This window comes from Schistocerca cancellata, chromosome 8 (genome assembly GCF_023864275.1).
Source record: "Schistocerca cancellata isolate TAMUIC-IGC-003103 chromosome 8, iqSchCanc2.1, whole genome shotgun sequence".
Classification (NCBI taxonomy): Eukaryota; Metazoa; Arthropoda; class Insecta; order Orthoptera; family Acrididae; genus Schistocerca; species Schistocerca cancellata.
In genome coordinates this window covers 18,496,953-18,515,433 of record NC_064633.1, presented here as the reverse complement: position 1 = coordinate 18,515,433, position 18,481 = coordinate 18,496,953, and the positions used below count along the sequence as shown (strand labels likewise).

At 41.3% G+C, this 18,481-nt stretch overlaps 1 protein-coding gene across 2 annotated transcripts in view; it reads left to right on the top strand.

The window, feature by feature from the left end:
* LOC126094613 (phosphatidylinositol 4-phosphate 3-kinase C2 domain-containing subunit alpha-like) overlaps nt 1–18,481 on the top strand; it is a 243,258-nt gene that overhangs the window by 130,511 nt on the left and 94,266 nt on the right. For both annotated transcript variants that reach the window (XM_049909092.1, XM_049909091.1), the window contains exons 22-23: nt 474–624; nt 719–875. In XM_049909092.1, coding sequence (XP_049765049.1) covers nt 474–624; nt 719–875 — 308 coding nt within the window. The remainder of the gene's footprint in view (nt 1–473; nt 625–718; nt 876–18,481) is intronic.

Below are 18,481 nucleotides of genomic sequence, written 5' to 3'. Positions count from 1 at the left end.
TAAGTGAATTTTGTTTAATGACAGACAGTACTTATTTAATAGAGGCATATTTGTTCTTGCACAATCTGTTGAGGATTTGTGCTAATCAGTAGTAATTGAAACTAACATTGTTCGAACTTGCAGCATGTAGAAAGAATTAGACTGTAACAAATCATGTTTTAAAATTGTTTAAATGCCTCTATTGGATGTTGCAGTAGTTCATATGGTTTAATTCAAAAACAACTTCACCCCCATCCCCTTATGAAATACTTGATGAAACACATTTTTAAAAACATGTTACTGATTCTTTCTTCCATTACATTTTGAGATAAAGCACAATGCATTCCATTCTTGGAATGCCACAACTACTGCATGTTCATTACAACTGAATATTATTTCCCTCTCTTAACGGAATGAAAAAAACAAAAATAAAGATAATTACACCTGAAATTTTTTGCATCCGGAATACCATTAATTTATTATGTTTGTTTCAGCATCCTGTGCTGGTTATAGTGTAGCAACATATATTCTGGGAATATGTGATAGGCACAATGACAACATAATGCTAAAAACATCAGGACATTTGTTTCATATTGACTTTGGAAAATTTCTTGGTGATGCACAAATGTTTGGAAACTTTAAGCGGTAAGTTTCTGTAAAGTGAATTCCTGTAATTGCAATCAGGAGGTTTTTCTTGGAATGTGTATTAAACACGTGTTTTTTTCAAAACCTTTTCTAGGGATCGAACTCCTTTTGTTCTCACGTCGGATATGGCATATGTTATTAACGGTGGTGACAAGCCTACAGCAAAATTCCACCACTTCGTTGATCTGTGTTGCCAGGCATTTAACATTGTACGAAAACATGGAAATCTTATTCTCGATCTCTTTGGATTGGTGAGTAAAAGTTAATTGTGGTTGATGGTAAATAATTGCTCAAACTTCTAGTTACTTGTAGCAAGAAAATGATAATTTGATCTATTATCCACTGCTAATTTATCATAGTTATTAGGCTTTGATATTTTATAGCACTTGTGACCAGCATTTTCAGGTACTGTAGCTGCTGAATTCCATAGTTATTTGATTGTGAATGGCCACATCAGTTGATTTTAATTAATTAAGGAAAAACACTGTGTAAAAGAGTCATAGTGATTCACTAAGGTTATTTAGAAAAAATTGACACAAAGAAAGTGGTTTTTCGACCCATGTGTACTATTCAGAAACGTTATGAGATGGTAATGTTATTACATGTTAAGTATGAGGGATATTCATAAAGTTTAATCATCACCTCAAAAAAATAAACATAATACACTGTTAAGCTAAAACATTATGACTACTGCCCACTGCAACATTGGATGTCACCTGATGACGTTGCGGGCACGTGACCCAGCAACAAAAGTATGTAAGCAGATACAAGACGGGGGTCACCCTATTGAAGGTGTAACCTGCAAATGGGGGGAAATCCATTGAGATAAGCGACTTTGACAAAGAGCAGATTATCATCATGCAGAGCCTGTGAATGATTATCTTGAAAACAGCGAAGCTACTGTCATGAACATCTACGGAAGGAGTTTGAAGGACAATGATACTACCCCTAGGTGCTAAATAGTTCGACATCCACAACTCTTTACAGAACATGGGTTTCAGAGGCTTGTCTGCTCTGTAACATAGGGTAGGTGGTGATCCATGGCATCTCTGCTGGAAAAAAATGCTGATGCATTCAAAAGTATTTCGGAGTACGTCGCTCATAGTACATTGTTGAATATGGAGCTCCACAGCAGACCACCCCTACTTATTCCTATGTTGACCCAACAACATCAGTAGGCCGGAATCATCAGAATTTGACTGTTGATCAATGGAAACGTGTTGGCTCCTTGGGTGAATCACATTTTTGCTACACTAAGTTGAAGGTTGTCTCCACAAATGCCGTCATTGACGTGAACAGCAGTTCAAAACACACAGCATACCACAGATGCAGTATGGTGGGTGCAGTATTATGCTATGGGAGACATTCTCCTGTACTTGCATGGGACCTATGGTAGTAGTCAAAGACATGCTGACATCTGTGAACCACCTGCACCCCTGCATGCTTGACGTCTTTCCTGACAGAGATGTCATCTTTCAGCAGTATAATTGTCAATATCTCAGGGCCATAACCAAGCTAAACTGGCTTGCAGAGCATTATAGTGAACTCATATTGATGTCACAGCAACCAAATTTGCTGATATAAATCATATGGAACCCATCACTGTGTACATAAATCGGTGGTTCATTATTTATGCAGATTACGTGACCTGTGTGTATACATCTAATGCCACAAACATACTAACAAACTGTAGGATCCCTGATACGCAGAATAAGTGATGTATTTCATTCCAAAGATGAATAAACAAGATTTTTAGCCCCCCCCCCCAGGGGACTCGTTGCTCTTTGACGAGTTTGTACTAGGCTACCACGGGCCCCCAGCCTTTACAGCATCTTTTCCCTTCCATGCTGCATGTCTGTCCTCTTGATGTTCTTTTTCCCCTCTCTTGGGGAACATGTCTGGGCTGTTTTTGGCAATGTATTCTGCATTTTCGGTACTCGGTAGCAGAATACTCTCCACTGTTCCTTTTTTCTTTCTTTGTTTACCTTCTATCCTTCCTCCGCTTCACTGTTTGAAGTTCTTCTTTTTCTTCCTCCTCCCTGTGCAATCCTGAAGGCTGGCCTGCACGTCTGGCATGTAATAGGTGATTGGGTAACGTGTAATTCCCAGCCCCAGGTCAACAGAAAAGGTTCACGTGTATCCCCTGTTACAGGCCAGGTGCAGGGAGGGGTGTTTGCCTGAGCTGCTATCTTCCCATATTGCCAATTGGTCCCTTTGTCCGGTGTCTGGGAGGTGTGATCTGAGATGTGAACAATCACCTAAGGTGGGTGCATTCCCTTCTGAAGGAGCCCCCAGTTGGAAGGAGCATGCCATCGGAAACGCTGGCAATCGTGGGGGATTTTCTCACAATGAGCCAATCATCTTCACAGTCAGTGGCTACAAAACGTAAACAGAATGAGGCTAATGATTCAAAGACTCTCCCAGCTGCACTACAGTTCCTCATGGTTTCACGTACTGAAGGCGATCCATCCTTTGCAGTGGTAAATCTGTTTATTATTCAGAAAGGTGTTGACACAGTTGCTGGCCCTGTGATATTCTGCTCTCGTTTATGCAACGGCACTGTGCTTTTGGATACTACTACGGATTCTCAAGGACAAAAACTGCTTGCAGCTTCGCTCCTCGATGGCTATCCTGTTTGTGTTGAGGCCCATCGAACGGTGAATTCTTCCTGTGGTGTTATTTACAATAGGCTGCTTGATGGCGTGACTGAGGCAGAAATCCAAACATACCTCTCTGATCAGGGTGTCATTGCCATCCATCAGGTGATGAAAAAAGTAGATGCCTCATTAGTGCCTGCATGCGCTCTCTCTCTCTCTCTCTCTCTCTCTCTCTCTCTCTCTCTCTCTCTCTCTCTCTCTCTCTCTCTCACTTTTGATAGAGTAGTTATTCCATCAAAGATCAAAGTAGGTTATGAAGTTATCACAGTTAGACCGTATATTCCAAACCTGATGCACTGCTGCCAGTGTCATTGTTAAAACCACACTCGAGAGTCCTGTTGATGACACCCTGCCAAATGTGTAACCTGTGGTGGGGATGCTCATAAGGGCAATTGTCATGTCCTTCTCCCTGTTGCATCAACTGCAATTGTGACCATGCCACCTCGTCCTGCGATTGTCCCCTGTATCTGGATGAGCGGGCTTTCCAGGAGATCCGGGTAAAGAAAAAAGTGCCTTACCCGGTCGCTCGCGATTTGTTGGCTAGTTGGAAACCCTGCATTCTATTATCTGGTACCTACTGTACTGTTCTTGCTACATCTCGCTCCACGAAGGACATGGCCACACAGACACGCGACCTCAAATTTAGCACCACAGTTGTGAATTTGCCCAATGTCTTGGTAGCGTCCCCGTCTCCTGCTCCAGCTGTGCAACATGCCACCAAACTCTTGCTTCATGGGGCAAAGTCACCAACTACACATACGGCAGGCCGGAAAAGACAGAAGGAATACTCCCATGAATACTTCCTACATCCTTCCAGCCAACCAACACTTTAGTCTTTCACTAATAACCTGAAAGGCTCAAAGAAGTCAAATAAAAGCAAATGGTCTTCTCCTTTGTCAACTCGAAGATCCTCTTCGATGGTGTCACCACGTCATACCCTCGCCCGACCAACCTCTGTGTCACCGGTGCGCACCACCAACCATTTTTCTGCCCTGTACTCCACAGGCTGACAACAGAAGAATGTCAACCCTTCTGCAGACCTCATATAGCAGGATCCTCCTGTCTCTGTGCCTTGTAGCAGCAATTCTTCGAAGGCTGGCATTCGGCAGCTGCCGAGATGACACCCCTTCATTTTTTCCTCGTCATGACTCTCGTCCAATGGAACATTCGTGACCAGGGATACAACAAAGAGGATTTATGGGTGCTCTTAGAATCACTGCATCCACTTGTTCTCTGCCTCCAGGAAACAAAATTGCATGCTCATGACCATTTTGAGTTCTTGCATTTCTTCCCAGTCCGTTTTGACCTTCCTCCCAAGGTCGGCATTCGATCTCATGGGGGAGTCATGCTGCTCATGCAGGATGACATTCATAGTTAACCCACCTCCCTCACTACCCACCATCAAGCTGTTGCAGTTCACCTTTTCTTTCCTCACTTGACCTTTTACCTTGTACCATTTAATCACTCCATCATAAGATGTCTCCAGGGCAGACTTCCTCCAGCTTATTGGGCAGCTACCTCAGTCCTTTCTGTTGCTTGGTGACTTTAGTACACACCATCCCTTTTGGGGTTCTCCAAGAACCTGTTTGAGAGGTGCCCTCTTGGCTAACCTTCATAATCAACTTAACCTCTTCTGCCTTAATACAGGAGCACCCATGTTCCTTTCAGACACCATGCACACTTACTCCCTTTTGGACCTATCCTTCTGCACTGCCCAGCTTGTCCATTGTCTCAAGTGGTCCATTCTCTCTGGTACATACTCAAGTGACTATTTCCCGTGTACTGTCCATTTGCTGACTCCTGCCCCGCCTCTGTGCGTACCCAAATGGCAGCTTGCTAAGGCTGACTGGAGGCTTTACTCCTCCCTGATGACCTTCAATGAACAACATTTCCCCAGTTGTGATGACCAGATAGAATATCTTACAAACCTTATCCCTACCGCTGCAGAACATTCCATTCCTTGCACTTCCGCTTTACCTTGCCGTGTCGTGGTTCCTTTGTGAACTGAGGCATGCTGTGATGCAATTTGTGCCTGGAGACGGCTCTCCGCATTTTAACCATCATTCTATGATGGCAAACTGCGTTCATTATAAACTGATACATACACAGTGGACTTAGAGAAAGCTTTTGACAGTGTTGACTGGAATACTCTCTTTCAAATTCTAAAGCTGGCAGGGGTAAAATACAGGGAGCGAAAGGCTATTTACAATTTGTACAGAAACCAGATGGTTTTATAAGAGTCGAGGGACATGAAAGGGAAGCAGTGGTTGGGAAGGGAGTAAGACAGGGTTGTAGCCTCTCCCCGATGTTATTCAATCTGTATATTGAGCAAGCAGTAAAGGAAACAAAAGAAAAATTCGGAGTAGGCATTAAAATGCATGGAGAAGAAATAAAAACTTTGACAGAATTACAATGTCATCAGCGAACCTCAGAGACAGCAAAGGACTTGGAAGAGCAGTTGAATGGAATGGATGGTGTCTTGAAGGGAGGATATAAGATGAACATCAACAAAAGCAAAACGAGGATAATGGAATGTAGTCGAATTAAGTCGGGTGATGTTGAGAGTATTAGATTAGAAAATGAGACACTTAAAGTAGTAAAGGAGTTTTGCTATTTGGGGAGCAAAATAACTGATGATGGTCGAAGTAGAGAGGATATAAAATGTAGACTGGCAATGGCAAGGAAAGCGTTTCTGAAGAAGAGAAATTTGTTAACATCGAGTATAGATTTAAGTGTCAGGAAGTCATTTCTGAAAGTATTTGTATGGAGTGTAGCCATGTATGGAAGTGAAACCTGGACGGTAAATAGTTTGGACAAGAAGAGAATAGAAGCTTTCGAAATGTGGTGCTACAGAAGAATGCTGAAGATTAGATGGGTAGATCACATAACTAATGAGGAAGTATTGAATAAAATTGGGGAGAAGAGAAGTTTGTGGCACAACTTGACTAGAAGAAGGGATCGGGTGATAGGACATGTTCTGAGGCATCAAGGGATCACCAATTTAGTATTGGAGGGCAGTGTGGAGGGTAAAAATTGTAGGGGGAGACCAAGAGATGAATACACTAAGCAGATTCAGAAGGATGTAGGTTGCAGTAAGTACTGGGAGATGAAGAAGCTTGCACAGGATAGAGTAGCATGGAGAGCTGCATCAAACCAGTCTCAGGACTGAAGACCACAACAACAACAATAACAACAACATACACAGTGTCATTGTGTTCTTCAGGATAGCAAAAAAGCTAGCTGGATTTCATTCACCAGTTCTTCTAACATTTCCATTCCCTTATCTGTTGTGTGGGACAACCTCCAGCGGCTCTCTGGGACCAAGATCCGTTCCCCAATTTCTGGCCTGACATTAGCAGACAGTCATCATGGACCTTATTGTTATCTCCAACACATTGGACCGCAATGTTGTGGAGATTTCAGTTTCCTCCAACTATTACCCTGCCTTCCTCCATCAGAAATGAGCAGAGATGGCTTGGGCAATACCCCACTCTTCTCAGAATTGTGAGTGTTACAATGCCACCTTTATTATGAGGGAGCTGGATCATGCTCTCACTTCATCTCAATCCTCCGCCCCAAGGCCAGACACTGATCAAATTCAGGTGTTGCAGCACCTTTCTCTTGTGGACAAGCACTTTCTGCTTAATACGTACAACTGTATCTGGACAGAGGGCACGTTTCCCAGACACTGACGTGAAACCATCATCATACCCATATCTAAACCTGGTAATGGCAAACTCCTTCCTTCTAGCTACCATCTCATTTCTCTCACCAGTCTTGTTTGCAAGATATATGAATCGTTCTTGGTTGTGTGGTGGCTTGAGTCTCGCAATTTACTAACCACTGTACAGTGTGGATTTCAAGTGCACCATTCTACAGTTGATCATCTTGTCACTTTGTCTACACATGTTGTGAATGGTTTTCTGCAGAAATCCCAGACTGTGACTTCAAAATTCATGGGACTCGTGCTCGATAGACAACTTTCTTGGTCCTCCCACGTGTCTTATCTGGCAGCCAGCTGTATGCAGTCCCATAATGTTCTGTATGTCCTCAATGGAACTTCCTGGGGCGCAGTTCAAACCACCCATCTCTGTTTGAATTGTTTCCTCGTCCATTCGAAACTAGACTATGGGTACTTCGTTTATGCATCTGCATGTCCATCGCTCTTACACCATCTCAGTACTACCCACCATCATGGCGTCTGTTTGGCCACTGGTGCCTTTTACACTAGCCCGGTTGAGAGTCTGTATGCAGAAGCTGCTGAACTACTACTGTCCTACCTCTGTGACTTCCTCTTAGCAGATATGCATGCCATTTGTCTGCCATGCATGACCACTCATCCTATGCTGCCTCCTTCAATAACTGCCTTGATCGCCAGTATGGGACGTGTCCCTTGTCACAGTTACATTGTGGAGTTCACTTTCGGCTCTTGCTGCAGCAGCTTAACTTTGCGTTACCTGCAACTTTCGTGGTGGGTGTGAACCCTTCATCTCCTCGGTTTCGTGTGGCGACCCGTGTTCACCTTGGCCTTCATTCGCTTCCTAAGGACACTACTCCAGCTCACCCTATCGCCTTCACTTTTGCGGCCTCTGCACAGAACTTTCTAACTGTACCTTTGTGTACACTGATGGCTCTCTTACTGACCATGATGTCGGGTGTGCCTTCGTCATTGGCACTGACGTTTTTTTGTATCGGCTTCCAGAGCACTGCTCAGTATTTACAGCAGAGCTGTTTGTCCTGTATGAGCCCACAGAGTACATTTGACGACACAGGCTTTTCAATTGTCTCATCTGCTCACTCTCACACAGTGCCCTATAAAGCCTCTGTGTGCTGCACACCATCCATCCCTTAATGCAATGGGTATAGGAAAGCTGTCACTTGCCCACTCTCGATGGAGCCACTGTGATTTTTATGTCAGTTCTTGGTCATATCGGTCTGACAGGAAACAAGGCTGCTGACGCTGCTGCCAAGACTGCAATCCTTGTACCTCACCCAGCTAGTTCTTACATTCCTTCTGATTATCTCTGTGTTGCCGTCAGTCGGCTTTGTGTCGCTTTGGCATCACCTTTGATCCTCCTTTCATGGGAACAAGCTCCGTGTTATTAAGTCTCTCCCAGCAGCTTGGACGGCCTCCTCTTGGCCCTTTCCCCAAGAGGAGATCGTTTTAACTAGGTTGTGTATTGGGTACTGTCTTTTTAGCCATTGCTGTTTGGTAAGTGGTTCTCCCCCACCACTTTGTGCACATTGCACCCAACTTTTGACTGTTTACCGTTTCGTAATGGAATGCCCTTTTTTAACCACTTATGCTGCCGGTTGGTGTTTGCCGTCTTAGTGAACAACGAGTGGGCTGTCAACTGCATTTTACTTTTTATGCATTGTAGCGATATGGCAAAGGCCATTTGATTTTTAGTTCTGGACTTCTGTTTCTCTATGGCGTGTTTTATAGACCTTTCTGCACATCCCTGTTTTTCTGTCAATTGCACTTGACTTGTAGTCGTTTTTAACTCGTCTCTCTATCTTCATGTTCTACAGTTTTGACACGGTTTGTTTTTATGCCCTAAGAAGAGAGAGAGAGAGAGAGAGAGAGAGAGATTGATTTTAAGTAGATAGTCATAATGTTTTGGCTCATCAGTGTAATCTTTTTGTTTGCTTTGCAGGTATTTGTTACACATTAAATGTTTGCACCATAGTACTGTACAGGCTGCTAGAGGAACAATAACGCAATTGTGCAGACCATTAATAAAGTGGAGTATCGTGCAGTTATTTTTCAGCAGCAGCAGAAATGATGACTTCAGACAATTCTCCACTTTATCAATGGTCTGTCCCATTTTGTCTTTGCTCTTCTAGTGTCATGCTGTAATGCTGTGGGACACACATTTCATTGTGTAAGATGTCTGTAGATGTGTACCTGCAAAGAAACAAAAAAATTAAATGCATAACTTTATTTTTTTGAGGTGACAGTCATAACTTTGGGTACCCATTGTAAAGATGCACTCTCACAAAATACACAGGAATATATATCAGAAACAATGGAACCTGTTGGCGTACACTATTATGAAAAGGATAGACTGATCATATAGAGGAGACATTGAGTTGCAGACAGGCACAACGAAAAGACTGCTGTACATTTAAGCTTTTGAACAAACGATCTTCTTCTAAAATAGAACGCCCATGCACACAAACACACACACACACACACACACACACACACACACACACACACACACGCCATCTGTTTCCACCCACAGTGGCTCTGTGTGTGTGTGTGTGTGTGTGTGTGTGTGTGTTCGTTCTAACGTTTTCCGCAACAAAAAAATATCATCTTCTTATTTCTGTAAGCTATTGATCACACATATGAACTTTAGTGTCAACTTACTCATTGATTAACGTTGTACTAGAACTGCTATGCAGAACAAAATTCTCTTCTTACACATATAAATATCTTTGTCGTCTCACTGGTATCTTGAGCTTTAGAAAACATTAAGTCATTGAGACATAAGAGTTGGTTTAAAAAACGTATGAAATATAAACATGCGTCTTGACTTCTCAGAGTCCAAGACATGAAGTAATTTAAAAGTCTCAAGCAAATCCAATACATGAATGTGCATAGCAGTCTACCTTCAACTGTTTAATAGTCTTTTTTTCCAATCACCACAGACACTAACACATCAAAGAAAATGACATAATTATTCGTTGAGTTCTCCTCATGTCTTCTGTGGCATTAGCGGCAAACACTTGTTGTCATCAGTCTCTCACCCCTCTTACAGTCTTCTAATAACAAACTTCCGCCCTGCACATAGAAAAAAGTGGATCAGTAGAAACGTTCTCACTCTCCCACACTTGTACGTAAAAAATCTGGTATTCGAGACAGTTGAAGGTTGAGTGTTTCTAGAATTTACATCAAAATTCTTGAGGCACTACATATCCCTCCCCTTAGCTCGAACACGCGATGTTTTATACATATCCATTATGTACAATAATATTACACAAGACAATTCAAATCTTTTGACAGTACCTCTCTTTTTACTAACAACTGTGCATATTTTACCACTATTACAAAACATGAACCTTTCAATCCATGTTGGAGTTAGCTCTTTTCAATCGGGGAAAAAAAAAAAAAAAAAAAAAAAAAACTCTTGAGTACCAAATCTTTGTTTTCTGTTCCTCTTCCAATCATAAATTCCAGGTGCACATAACTCATGAATACTCCACTGCTTTGCTCTTACTTCATGTACTACTTTTCCTAAGTATGTACTTATTCATTACTTATGTAATCTCTCTGGGTAGAATAGTGTTCCCTTCTTCTGACACTTGTAAGTCTAAAATGTAAAAATGCTAGTGCTGCATAGAATTCAAACTTACCAGACTTATGTCTTTAAACATTTTACTTCTGTCACAATACTGCCCTTTTACCCTTTACGAATAGTAACTATATCTTAAGTGGGTTGATCCATGGGTACCCTTTCTCCTTACATTTTGGTAGGTACGTCCCTTTCTTATTCTTATACTCCTATGGTACTGGTCAATCCTCTTCTTGGTGCCCCTGTCTGTGCAGTATAGGTCAGCCTTTCATAGGTCTGCCTATCCGCCCTTTTTCTCATCCAATAATGTCGAGTGCGCCCTCCATATTTTTCTTCAGTAGTCCTCTTGGCTCATTGCCCTAGCATACATCTTAATGAATACTATTCTTAAATATTCTCTGGTAAAATTAAAAATCTACTTTACACTTCTATTCCACTTCCTAATACTTTTTATCTAATACCCAAGAGTCATCTTTCACCCCTCACTTTTACCATATAAACAGATATCATGCCCACACATAGTAGATGCTATGTCTACTTTATTTGCCAACTCCCAGTAGATACTTTGCCAGGGTGTATACGACCCGGGACAACCGGGAGATCCAGGAAAAACCCGGGAATTTTTTCATCCGGGAGAAAACCGGGAAAACCCCGGGAATTTTTTAGAATTCCGGGATTTTTTTTTGTTTTAGTTTTCAGTTAAATTTGTCATTTTGACTGGTAAGAAATAATATTCAAACAAAGGATATTACTGTATCCCGCTACTGCAGAATAATACTGCAGCAATAAAACATGAACGAGAGAAAAAAAAACTAAAATAAAACTTAAGTTGCAAAGGAAATGTGCCATGTACAACAACAAAACACAGTGCTGATACAATCATCTGCCAGCATCAAAATGTGTCAGAGGCTTTGGGAAGACTATGCAATGCTTAATAACAACAAATTGCCTCCGATGAGCGTGACGTCGCAACTGTTTACATTAGATTCGTGTGAGCAGTTGCGGGCGGACCCATGCGCATGCGCAGTTGCGCCGCGTGTGTGTAGTACCTTCTCCCGCTTCTGGCTACTAGAGTGTGTCTGTTAGCTATATAAGCAGTAGCAGCAAGATGCTATTCGGAAAAATTTTACTATTGCACGCAAGCTGCCATATTCACTAGGAGCGAATCGGGGTATCTGCCCCGGGCGGCAGTTTCAGTCAAGCATTAATTACCTTGCAGAACAATGAAGTTATTTTTGCATGTTTGCTAAAGAAAAGTGGTTTTTATTAATCTTTTCCGCTGAGGCAGTCACGAAATGCTTAATTCCACACTATTGGCTAGTTTCAACTGTTCTCTGCATTTCAAAAGAGCATGTTTTCGTCTTCTTGCAAGTATGGCATTATGCCATAATAAAGAACCAAAAATGAAATAATACAGTACTGGTATTCCAAGAAAATTTACAACCGAATCTGGATGTACAAATGTGCACTTCAAACCGAATTATGCACGTTATTATGGTTCACGTAATTCCGATGCTCTTGGAATATCCTCTGATGTCTTGTTTCTTTTGTGATGTAACGTAAGATCTTTTAATGTTTTACATGTACGAACATACGGGCTTCTTGCATCATCGTAGCTGTGCAAGCGGTGTGATGCCTAAAATTGGCGCTCTCTGGCAACTGCTGAAACGAACCTCTTTCTAACAGGTCGCGGGAAAATATTGCGAATGATTGACTAAAAAGCGTTACTTTCAAAGTAAATTTCCTTTTACTCAAGATGAACTATGTGCGATGAATTTCTTTAATCACTGAGCGTTTCACTCTCATTTAAAAATCAACCCTCTGAGGATGACCATTTAGAAAAATTTTGAGCCCAGAAGATCATACATTTGTGTCGTTATTAAAAATTTTACTGGCACATTTGTGTGATATATCTTAAAGTGTAACACGCGCAAAGAAGATCAATGTTATACGTGAAAGTTAAGCTTCTCTTGCAGCTTACTAATCGTTGATACCAATATTGCATGTGAAAGCTTTCCTTTTCTTGTAGCAACGCTATGTATATTAATTTAAACAGTTAACTTTTCCTGTTTGTGTGTACGCGCTAATTAACAGTGATAATGCTATTGGCTGACGACATGACGTGTCTTTGCTTTGAATATCCGCTGTATCGGCTGGCGAGATCACGTGACAGGAACTACGACTGGCTTACAAAAGTGCGTTGCAATCTCTATAAATTGATAAGTTTAACAGTTCCGAGGAAAAGTATACTGTCACTTAACACGGAAAAAGTGTATTTTCACTCAGGAGAAAGTGTGTTTTTTTACTGGGAAATCCGGGAGAAATCCGGAAATTTTTTTCCTTGTCCACGTATACACCCTGTGTGCCTTTTCTCAAAGGACTAGCACAGCACGTGTAAATATATTTTTGAGAGCAACAAAAAATAATGATGCAGAACCGTCTCATATCAACAATGTAATATGTGCAGCGATTCAGATGTACATATATCTTTATTCCCCAAATCCCTTGGCAGTTCTGACATCACTTTAGGTTTCTAATTCATAATTCTTCTGTTTGTGTTTAAGTGTATGTAGATGTGTGTGTGTGTATATCCTGATTCTTCAGCATACTTATATGAAATAAGTTGAAGGTTATTGCAAACCATGGAAAATAAGGACATTATCGATAGAAGTATATGCATATGGAAAGGGGGAAAGATAGACCGGTACTCAAGTGAGAATTAAGAAAGGATAAAATAGAACTGGTTGCTAAGATTGAAGAAGAGAGAGAAGATAGCCCCAAAGACCCTTCCCACCCCCCTTCCCCAGGATCCCTACTTCGCCGGTACTTGAGTGAGAAGCCAGAGGAGGTATGATGTTAAACGTCTCCTACAGAACGGATATTCTCACCTTCAACTTTGAAGCCCCCAAAGAAAAATCCTAGCAACGCCTATGGAAAGGCAAATGGTGAAGAATCAGTTACTCTTGTCTGCGAGTGGTGTCTGTAAGCTATTGATCACACATATGAACTTTAGTGTCAACTTACTCATTGATTAACGGTGTACTAGAACTGCTATGCAGAACAAAATTCTCTTCTTAGACATATAAATATCTTCGTTGTCTTACTCATAACTTGAGCTGTAGAAAACATTAAGTACATTGAGACATAAGAGTTGGTTTAAAAACCATATGAAAATATAAACATGCGTCATGTCTTCTCAGAGTCCAAGACATAAAGTAATTTAAAAGTCTCTAGTCACAAACGAGTCCAATACTTGAATGTGCATAGCAATCTATCTTCAACTATTTAATAGTCTTTTTACAATCACCACAGACACTAACATATCAAAGAATACGACATAATTATTTGTTGAGTTCTCCTCATGTCTTCTGTGATGCTGGTGGCAAATACTTGTTGTAGTCAGTGACTTGCCTCTCTTACAGTTTTCTAATAACAAACTTCCGACCTGCACATAGAAACAGGTGGATCAGTAGAAACATTCTCACTCTCCCGCACTCGTACCTAAATTGTCGGGTGTTCGAGATGGTTGAAGGCCGAGTGTTTCTAGAATTTACACCAAAATCCTTGAGGCACTATGGTGTGTGCCTGTTCCAGAAGAAAGGCTGAAAGATTAAATGTATAGCAGTCTTGACATTGTCCCTGTCTCTGAAGACAAATGTAGCAATGTCCCAAGAAGAAAATCTGTAATTGTAAAACTATTGAAGAAATGGCTGACTTACCTACAAAATGACTTCCAGGTGAATTGCAGGTATGTTGCTGTTGTGGTCTTCAGTCAAGAGACTAGTTTGATGCAGCTCTCCATGCTAATCTATCGTGTGCAAGCTTCTTCATCTCCCAGTACCTACTGCAACCTACATCCTTCTGAATCTGTATTCATCTCTTGGTCTCAAAGTTCTGGTCTCAAATTTCTCTTCTCCCCATTCTATTCAACACCTCCTCATTAGTTATGTGATCTACCCATCTAATCTTCAACATTCTTCTGTAGCACCACATTTCGAAAGCTTCTATTCTCTTCTTGTCCAAACTATTTATCACCCATGTTTCACTTCCATATATGGCTACGCTCCATATAAATACTTCCAGAAATGACTCTCAGACACTTAAATTTATACTTGTTGTTAACAAATTTCTCATTTTCAGAAACGCTTTCCTTGCCATTGCCAGTCTACATTTTATATCCTCTCTACTTCAACCATCATCACTTATTATGCTCTCCAAATAGCAAAACTCATTTGCTACTTTCTTAATTTAATTCCCTCAGCTTCACCCGATTTAATTCAACTACATTCCATTATCCTCTTTTTGCTTTTGTTGATGTTCATCTTACATCCTCCTTTCAAGACACTGTCCATTCCGTTCAACTGCTCTTCCAAGTCCTTTGCTGTCTCTGACAGAATTACAATGTCATCGGCGAACCTCAAAGTTTTATTTCTTCTCCATGAATTTTAATTCCTACTCTGAATTTTTCTTTTGTTTCCTTTGCTGCTTCCTCAGTATACAGATTGAATAACATCAGGGATAGGGTACAACCCTGTCTCACTCCCTTCCCGACCACTGCTTCCCTTTCATGCCCCTCGACTCTTATAACTACCATCTGGTTTCTGTACAAATTGTAACTAGCCTTTCGCTCCCTGTATTTTACACCCACCACCTTCAGAATTTGAAAGAGATTATTGCAGTCAACATCATCAAAAGCTTTCTCTAAGCCTGCAAATGCTAGAAACGTAGGTTTGCCTTTCCTTAATCTATTCTCTAAGATAAGTCGTAGGGTCAGTACTGCCTCACGTGTTACAACATTTATACGGAATCCAAACTGATCTTCCTCAAGGTCGGCTTCTACCAGTTTTCCCATTCGTCTTAGTATTTTGCAGCTGCAGCTTATTAAAATTATAGTTCGGTAATTTTCACATCTGTCAACACCTGCTTTCTTTGGGATTGGAATTATTATATTCTTCTTGAAGTCTGAGGGGTATTTCGCCTTTCTCATACATCTTGCTCACCAGATGGTAGAGTTTCGTCAGGACTGGCTATCCCAAGGCTGTCAGTAGTTCTAATGGAATGTGGTCTACTCTCGGGGCCTTGTTTCGACTCGGGTCTTTTAGTGCTCATCGCAGGTGTACTTAGTAACATTTAAATGCAAGGAACACACCATTGTGTTCAGCCAACATAGTAATTACTCAGTGTGTCAGAATGGCTGGCCAGTACTGTCTTCATGGGTGCAAATAATTGACAGGCACACACAAAAGCAGAAAAACTATACCTAGGTTTTATATCCTCTATATTCCTTCCATGCAAAATACAGGTTTGAGCAAATAAAATTGGTAAGGAGAACAGAGTTCCAGGGTACAAAGAAACACAGCAGAGGAAAGGAAATACAGTAATAACCTGACTATAGCAGATATTAAAAGTGACCACCATTCATATCTTGGCGGTTTTGGGCCCTGGTCTAGTAGTTGCTGAAGGCTGGACTGCTGGAATTGTTGCAGTCTCATCCAAAATGTTCTGCTGCAGTTCTTGAGGATGAAGGAGGTAGTCTCAACTACTGCATCCCTTTCACGTCCTTCAACTCTCAAAACTACAGTGTGGTTTCTACACAAATTATAGGTAACTTTCCTCTTCCTAGAGTTTATCTGCTACTTTCAGAATTTCAATTAAACATTGTCAAACACTTCCTATAAATTTACAAATGCTATAAATCCAGGTTTGCTTTTCTTTAACTATCCTCTAATACGAGTCACAAGGTAAGTAGGGCCTTGCATGTTCCTACATTTTGGAACCCAAAGTAATCTTCCTGAAGGCTGACTTCTATCAGTCTTCCCATTCTTTTTTAATTAGAGTCAAAATAGTAATAAAAAGAAACTTTTAGCACAGTTTGAATAGAAGGGATTGGCTGATAGGACATGATGAGGCATCAAGGATTATCCATTTCAGTTATAAAAAGAAAGTTTGGGTGGTAAAAACTGGAGAGGGAGACAGACTTGACCACAGCAAGCAGGTTCAAATTGATGTAGGTTACAGTATTTATGCAAAGATGAAGAGACGTGCATAGCATAATCTCACATGGAGAGCACCATCAGACTTGTCTTTAAACTGGTCATTTAACTGAAGACCATGATAACACAACAAAAAATGGCTATTCTCAACCACTCACTTACAAATTAAATATACTGATTTGATGATTATTAGTATTTGGCCTTTCTTGTTTGGTATGTATGTGGTTGGGAGGTTAGAGGCTGTGTCCTGCAGGAAAGTCCCACTCCATGTGGTTCACACAGCCCAATGGAACATCAATTCAACCAGGTTTTCCAGCCATTATTGTGTGGCATACAGAATGTTCATGAATCAGATCATTGATTTTAAAGTGACCAAGGCCATTTATATGTACAGACAACTGCTTGGGTGTACTCATGTTGAAATGAAATGTCGCACAATAGTTATACTGCAGACCTTCACACGTCGTTCTTCCTCCGATAGAAATTTATTGCGACAGGACTGCAATAGAATGTAGTAGGTGGATGTACTTGACAGATTTTGCATATGGGTCACTCACTAAGAATGGCTCGTGTGGTGTGGGGTTGACAGTGGGGTTGCATAGAAATCGGGTATGTTGTGTAGTTTTCCTGGGTGAAAGAATAAAATTTTCACAGCTAAATGCAGGATTCTGGATTGTATATCAGTCATTTAAGGAAACAGGAGGAACTAATAAATGTCCTAATAAAGGATAAGATCGAATTTATGAAGATGTTTAGTCCAGGATTGACGGTGATTTTCTACATATTACATTCCTGTTGCATTTTTGGTCTTCTTCTTCTTCTTCTTATAAATTCCAATTTGCGTTTTTTCCCACATTTTACAGCAATATGAACTGAGCACTTGTTTTGATGTAATGTTTTGGTTTGTGTTGCCGACTGTCAGATGTTATTATCAAAGATCGAATATTATTGCCAACTTTCGAGAGTAATTGTTGAAGTATCTGTAATCTGATTGTCTATGCATTTGTGCATACTATCCACAAGTTCATCAAGGCACTGTTGGTCCAGATTGTCCCACTCCCCAATGAGTATTCGGCGTAGATCCCTCATAGTGGTTGGTGTATCACGTCGTCCATAAACAGCCCTTTTCAATCTATCCTAGGCATGAATGAGATTTTCACTCTGCAGTGGAGTGTGCGCTGATATGAAACTTCCTGGCAGATTAAAACTGTGTGCCAGACCAAGACTCTAACTCGGGACCTTTGCCTTTCACGGGCAAGTGCTCTACCAACTGAGCTACCCAAGCACGACTCACGCCTCGTCCTCACAGCTTTACTTCTGCCAGTACGTCGTCTCCTACCTTCCAAACTTTACATAAGCTCTCCTGAGAACCTTGCAGAACTAGCACTCCTGAAAGAAAGGATATTGCAGAGACATGGCTTAGCCACAGCCTGGGGGATGTTTCCAGAATGAGATTTTCACTCTGCAGCGGAATGTGCGCTGATATGAAACTTCCTGGCAGATTAAAACTGTGTTCCGGGCCGAGACTCGAACTCGGGTGCTTGGGTAGCTCAGTTGGTAGAGCACTTGCCCGTGAAAGGCAAAGGTCCCGAGTTCGAGTCTTGGCCCGGCACACAGTTTTAATCTGCCAGGAAGTTTCATATCCTAGGCATGTTTGATGGGGTTTGGTCAGTCTAGTCAAGCGATGTCCTTGTCCTGTGGTTGTGTGTGTGTGTGTGTGTGTGTGTGTGTGTGTGTGTGTGTGTGTGCCCAGAAGGAGAAGGGGGGGGGGGGGGCGGAAGTCCGTCCCCCCGGTTGTGTGAGCGGGATGATTTTTTTCCTTACTATTTCTATTTCTTTTATTAAGTGTAGTAGGGAGCCTGTGCTGATATATGTTAGTTCATTTATCACATGTTTGTTTTCAGTA